The sequence below is a fragment of the Necator americanus genome, chromosome IV (genome assembly GCF_031761385.1).
Source record: "Necator americanus strain Aroian chromosome IV, whole genome shotgun sequence".
Taxonomy (NCBI): Eukaryota; Metazoa; Nematoda; class Chromadorea; order Rhabditida; family Ancylostomatidae; genus Necator; species Necator americanus.
In genome coordinates, this window is record NC_087374.1 from 24004265 (window position 1) to 24011607 (window position 7343).

At 38.1% G+C, this 7343-nt stretch overlaps 1 protein-coding gene across 2 annotated transcripts in view; it reads right to left on the reverse strand.

Moving 5' to 3' along the window:
• The window catches only part of RB195_002506 (uncharacterized protein), a gene marked incomplete at both ends in the record, with an annotated part of 34566 nt that extends 27674 nt beyond the window's left edge, over positions 1-6892 (reverse strand). For both annotated transcript variants that reach the window (XM_064199798.1, XM_064199800.1), the window contains 2 exons: positions 3438-3561; positions 6802-6892. In XM_064199798.1, coding sequence (XP_064055679.1) covers positions 3438-3561; positions 6802-6892 — 215 coding nt within the window. The remainder of the gene's footprint in view (positions 1-3437; positions 3562-6801) is intronic.
• Between the last annotated feature and the right edge of the window lie 451 nt (positions 6893-7343).

A 7343-nucleotide genomic window follows, 5' to 3' on the forward strand; every position in this document is an offset into this window, starting at 1 on the left:
TGGTTAGCTTCGCTCACTGAAATGAACTGAACTGTGGTCATAATGTTGATCTAAAATATACTTTCCTTCTTTTCTTGCAAACATTTACTACGTCTATGGCTGAGTCATTGTTCTCCTTCCAAAATTCACTTGACCGCAACAAAATTACTTCTGTAGTGCGCTACATGGGAAGAAATCTCGTAGATTTTAGCCTCTCTCTTCATTACCGACGATGATAAGAAGATACTCAACAAAAGTTCTTACCCCTCTAAACAACAGTCACCTGAAAATACTCCAAACATGAACTGAAAAGAACATTATGCAAAGCAAAACAACAGAATTTATTCGCTTTTTTCTATCCAATGCCTATATTTTTAAAATAAATTTTATGCCCTGATTCCAGCAAACGACAGTTGAAGACTGGTTGTTCGAGTTCCATTCAAAAAATCACCATTAATCAATCTATACTTATTTCGAAGAACTTCTTAAAATATTTTGTATTTCGAATTGCGAAACAGAACAACTCTTAGAGCTACGCAGATGATGCAGTTATCGAAACATCAAGCATTAACACAAAATGGATGTCCCATCTACCAATCCCGATGACCAGAGGGCAAGGAAACATGAAATTAATTTTTTGTGTTCTATGGATGTCTATGTAAGAATGGTGTTTTCGAAAAAAACATTTGAGAATTTTGCATGGATCACTACAGATGGTTTTGCGCATGAAATTCGATTCTTCTCTAAAATCTAGGAAATCTGGATCTGAAAGTAGAACTCGACAACTCGATAATCCCTTCTTGAAGATTCGAAAAACAGTGAAAAAAGAACTGTGTAGGCTTCGAAAGCAGCCTCTCCGTTGTAGAATTGTTTCTGTTATTTACAATTCCGTCTTTTTTTTTAAACCGTGACGCAAAATCGCTCAACAGATTTGTACATATTCACGAGGAAATCTAACGGAAACAGAATACAACAAGAACGAAGGAAATTTTTCAGAAAAGGAGAAGTTTTGTAAACGCTCCTTGGGGGAAAAACAGCTAGTTCGGGAATATGAATATGGTTCGATCAGGTTAATTTAAAAAAAGAAGCAACTGAATTTCTTAGCACGAAAAGTAGAAATCATTTCTCCGTTCTTTCTTTATTCATCCTTCATGTTCCCAATTTTTAAGCAACTCATTAATCCTCATGATCCTCACTAATACCGTGTAATCCTCTCATTCGACAAACATTTCCTCATACTGAACGAATTTCTCTTAATTTTAAGGGAAAAACATGTTGCATAGAACCAAATTAAGAGGTTACAGTAGATGACAAATGAAGATTCAAAATTCATCAATTCTGTTTTCGAAAAGCCAACTTCTGGGGAGTCAGATTTTCTTGCTTTACTCGCCGAAAAACCACCTAATGTCACCTATGCATCTCTTCTGACGAAAATTTTGATTGAAACGGGTTGAAGAATGGAATGTTGACAATGAAAAGTTATCGATCTTCATGATCCCGACTAATGTCACAATACGTGATGTCAAATTATCGTACGAACCCACAGTCATCTATCAATTCGGTTAATTGACCATCAGTTAAAATTAGTTTTGAACTGTGTAGTAAACATTCGAATCCAACTCACCCGAATTTGTTCTCAGGCACACCCCCAGAGCTAAGAGTGCAAACAATCAAGGCCATAGGTGATAGGTGACAAGTTCCCAAAAAATGCAGCGAAAACATGAAGTGGGATTTTATTCGTACAATGTTTGAAGTATTGAGCAGCGAGCTTATATGAACGTTCAGCGTTGCTTTCCGATGAAAGCGGTGAGAGCTGGCGCTGCCCCCGTTTGGTTCCCACGGATAAAACGATGATACCCGACTTGATGTGGCAAATGGAATGTGCTAGAAATGACGACGTTAGGCCACAAAATACAAATCTACTTTCATTCTTAGCAGCGGCTTATTTTGCACAACGACGAAAGCAAAGTTGGCAGCGTCTTTTCTTGCTTCGAAAAGCGAAGACAATGGTGTGAGAAGCTTCGTCAGCTCAAGTGCGAAAACTCTCGCCCACCAAGCAATCCATCATTATTCGGAAGGAAGAGAGTGGATCCAAGACTCAGGTTTTTCTGATTTATTGTCCTTCAAATACTTCTTGTCCACTTCAAGAATCTATCAGCTTGCGTTGAGATGGCTTCATGAATCCTGGGTAAGAGAGTTCGCCCAACAACGAAATGAAATGCGATGGGGAATAGTAAGGTGGACATAAAAGAGAAAAAGTTAGAGCAAAATAAAAGAAAGTGAACTACTTTACTGCAAACTATATATTTTGCACAGTTAGTCACAGAATTAGAGGGGTGCTATAAATTCACTCGTGAGACTCACTGGATGCAAATGAAACAATATTCGACGAAAGGAACGAAGGAATAAGAAGGGAGGTAGGTAAATAAAAATTCGAAAAAAACTAATTAATATAATAAAGTGAAAACTCACACGTTTTTCTAGACTTTTTTTTTAGTGAGACACCGAAGTTTTCACTTTTAATATTAGAAATATTCGTTCTAAGCGGATAACGCAACCCACAAAATTCTTCCCCCTTCAAGAAAAAAGAACTCATGGAGCATGTGATTACTTCGTTTTTTCACCAACTCAATCATCTTTATCTCACTCACAGAATTACTCTTTTTTTCTCTCTTTCTTTCCCTCTTCCTCTCTACTTTCCCTCACATTTTTCCCGTTCCTATTCCTGAGAACATGACTAATACGTTTCTGATAAACGCACTACTCACATTCTCAGGAAAGAAGAAAGACTGAAAAAGCAACAAGGAAATGAGACTTATTGGAAAACTATGAGGAGCCTAGAGTGTAGGAAGAGGGATAGTTTATATCCAAACACAAGTAGAATGTGGAACTCAATATAATATTGTACAACAAAATGAATATTCATGAAAGACCACGGCGGAAGTGTAGAAATGATCTGTAAACTAATTCGACCTCTTCAAAAATTCTTAAAGGAGATTCTTATCTGTCATCGTCTTGAACGTATACATAACTCTACATTTTTGTAACTGTATACTCGAACATTTGTGAAGATTTTGTAAGATGAATAGGAAATTTTCACGAAATGTTTGAACATAAAATGAAATTTAGTTTAAGGATTGAATGGAAATGGTTTATATGGGAATTACTGTATATGAGGACTGGGATAAGAAACAAAACAACAGGAATGTAATACACAAGTGTGAGCTCATCGAAGCTCTTCTCGATGAGATCTAGGAATTACTGTATATCAGGGTACGGAAGGTGTTGGTACTGTAGCATGTATTTCCGTCATGTCCGCAATCCATAATCCTTGCGCTAGTTAATTTATTTGATGGTGTGTCTACTACTCACATGGTCCTACGAAATGTCGAGTAAATACGGGTACCTGGTCACACGTACACTTCAGGTCTGCAACTTTCGTATTTCCGTAAACTCACCTCTTCTCCGAGCTGAGTTCTGGTGAGGACTCCATGTGTCGTACTAACTTCTCCCCTCTCACGCGATTCCCCCCAGCAGGTCGATTGTAACACGCAAATGGTGGCGTCATTGTTCCAGAAGCTGCTAAAAAAGTCTTCTCTCGGAAAGAAGAGAGGAAAAAAGTGGGAAAAAGGTAGGAAAGAAAAGGAAAGCAAGGGCTTTATTGAAGAAGTAAAGCTTGCATTTCTTTTATCATAATTCCCAGATACTTCGAGGATACTTTTGAACTTTTTAAGAGTCCCACATGTATATTTTCATGAATTCCTAGTCCTTCCCCTTTTCCTTTTCTAATGAAAGACAACAAGAAGAAAGTGAGAAGGCAATTTAAGTTTTTTTCAACATAAAATATCATCAGATTAAAATGCGCTCAAACGTGAAGTGATTCAGGATTTCATCCGAAGCCATCTAAAAAAGTGCAGCACTTTCCATGCATACGCAAGTGGATGAGTTCCATGCAGCCAAAATTAAGCCTAGTCGTATGGAAGTACAACTGCGGAGATTTGAAATCTCTCAAATAATTTGCCATCAGATACGCGACTCCTTACTAAAATTTATGCACTTTCACTGGAATGGCTTAACTGCTGTGAAGAAAATTAAAAAATCACAAACTTGTACCTTTTTGTAGTGTTGGAGGACGTCATTGATGAACGATTTTTCACTGTGGATTCGAATTTCACTTGCTTGCTTCTACTGCTACCTCAGGAATTGAGCCCCCATGCATTTGGATGGACTTAGACTAACTCGCTCTCAATAAGAACCGTTTATCTCATTACCATGACTGCTAAGCAGTCAAGTATCATCTCGAGAGCTCACAGGGCAGACCCGAATCGTGGTCGGACCCAAACAAAAATTGTGTGGATTTGTCTTTTTGATAATATTTTAAATTATCAAGAATATTTGTAAGGCTGCCGGAGAAATGTCAGCAGAAACGAATGGATGAATTTATTAGCAATTTTATTAGTTTAGATATTAGATATTCAGAATAGATTAATTTAGATCATGTCTTATCTCCAGACTTAAAAGCCACACTAAATCCTTTCTTACCGCTATTGTTTTCACAAGTGCAAGCATCTCACCTGGAATTTCTTTGAGGTTTCGAAACGTTTTTTTCTAATCCGAAACAATTGTTCGGATCGAATTTCAAGTGAACACGAGACTCACTGGAACATTGAAAGGCTAAAATCACATTTATCATATCATGCGAGGGGGAACGTTTTCAGTTACGGAGCTTGAGGATCCCACCGTGCAGGAGCCACAGCGGTTCTGCCCGGAACCATCGGCAGAGATCGCTCTTGCAGAACATGATTCCGTTATTCTCGAAAGCCTCTCGTAGACCCCTTGCCAAGGTACTGTGACAAAGTCCGACTATCTCTAGGAGCCTCTTTCAACGCTCGCACAGAACTTTGTCAGATCAGCACAGCTTTAAAACGTGCTCAGTTCCCGACTCTCAAAAATAAAGGTTTTCCGGTGAAGATCAGTTATTGCCACTAAGAAAAAACTACCAAATCCATTGATAATAAATCGTTGTGCTTGTCTTTCTGGAAAGAACTAAGACGGGTCACATCCTAGGTTTCGGTTTTCTTTACGGCGCCCGTAACATCAACGAATTCTATCAGTTTGTCCCTGATAAGTTCCCCTTTCATTGCAGTCAAATAAAATCTAACACTACTGGGACAATAAATTACACAAACAATTGGATAGAAGAGGCAGTTTTCTTTAAAAAAAAAAACAACTTTTTCTTGAGGCAGACTGAAAATGAAAAAAAAACTCCCATTTTCCAGCAATAGAAAAATAGAATTTCTGGATTATTCGAGTAGACTAGTGTGGTAGTGTGGAAACCTTAGGAAAATATATAGGTCGAGGACTGGATTACGAAAATGAGGGTGCTCACGCTCAATTCTCCCCCTCAGTCATCCTTAGAAACGGCCTGAAACGGCGTTTTTCTCTTACGAGATACGTGTGAACGCGCAACCTTTGTTGTTGACCCTTCGGTGTCCCCTCAACAGCCAATTCGTTGCTGGTAAGGAGACCACATTGATCCTCGACCGCTCGCCAGTGGATGTGGCGCGTGCACGGATGTGGAGCATTTTTGCGTGCCCCGTAGGGGATAATGCCTTCTCCACATTGTTTTCTAGGACGATTAGAGGAGACTGAGCGGGACACGACCATAGCTGTAATGTACGAGCTTCGTGAACTCTACATTTTCTATGAGGTTTCTACACAGGTCAGTTTGGCGATACGCTATCTTTAATGACATCGCTTCTTCCCTACATATACCGCAGAGAATTTACCGGCACAGTAACAGCATATGAAAGCAAAATACTGCTGAAAAGTAATAAAAGCATTACCAAATAGCTTTCATCGAACTGTTTCCAAAAATATGTCTATCACTATGATTTATTTTCAAAAAAAAAACTGCATGTGGCAGCATAAAACTACTTAACTAACTAATCACATTTGCAATAGACTTTAATTGTATCCTTGAGGTACTCTTGCACCGAAACTAAAGTTCATTTTATAAATAGGCAGCAAGTCAGTACTTTCCAGTGGGAGTATTGCAAAATAGATGAAATAATCTTATCTTATTAATATTAGCGGCCTTCTGGTCAATACAAGAGCGTAAAATGGTAGTTTTGTATGGTAGTTGTGTGAAAATGGTAGGAAAATTGATCTGCAGTGATTTTGTATTGATTACTTCACTGGATCTGTTCTGGATTTCCTTATTATGAAGTGCGATTTTCCTACAGTGATCTCTGACTTCGAGTTGTTGTAATTTCTGTTGAAAGGAATTAACCCAAAAATGTTAGATAAACCTTCTCCACCGGAACTGAACCGAAAGACAAAAGAAACTGTTGCAGTTTGGAACGAATTTCAGAGTTCTTTTCAAATAAAATATATAATTAATCATAGAAGACAGTAGATTTTTTTTACTCTCTATCGTTGAGTTTGAAGAGAATCTCATTCAAATAAATCAGTAGGTGCAATAAAACCCTCACTTGTGAGGTGTAATCTTCTAGTGTTCCACTACTGCTACTCTACTATTTATCCGCAACAATTACAAGGATCCTATAGATGGTTCGAAATTCATCGTCGAGCTCTGTAGGTTTGTTGTACCAAGTGTTTCCAGAAGTTATTCTGATTTCAGCTTCAAAAAAAAAAGAAAAAGAAAAGAGCTTCAGGAATTCCTGTGTATGATGATCTTTCTAAGGATTAATCCTTAGAAAAATTGGTATGGGTCGCGTATTGCGATCAAAGACAGAAAATCGTTCGTGCATTTAAAAGTAACTTCGAATCTAATTCACGACAAATTTACGAAAAACTCACATGAAGGAGTGTCAGTAAGTGATGTTTTTGAAACCCGCGGTGAATTTGGCGACTGTCGCCCGCATGAAACTCCCACTTGTGTTGTTAGCATGGCTGAAAGAAGTTAGTGGTTAAGAAAATCAGAGACCTTCAGCAAGCTCTTTGGATCAATGCTATGGATACAACGGAATATTGTGAGTCTTGGGACACGGAGGGTGATTGAAGTGTTCTTTGAGGATGATAGACTTGAACGTTGGTGCTTTCACTTCTATTACAATTTGGCAGGCATCCAAAGCATTTTCGAGGATTCAAGAGAACTTTTGAAATCCGAAGTTCAGCGGATTTTATAAGTAGAATCAACTACTGAAAACTGAAAAGAATATATCTGTCGAGTTTTTTTTATGAATAAATGTTATTCTGAAGGTTGCCTCCTCATTTTTCCAAAAATGAGGGGTTTCTTCTCGTACAATCTCATTCACTATGGAGCAGAGGGAACAGAAATAGAGATTTCTTTTAACAAACTTAGAGCAATATGTATATATGCGCGCGATAACTACGAACGC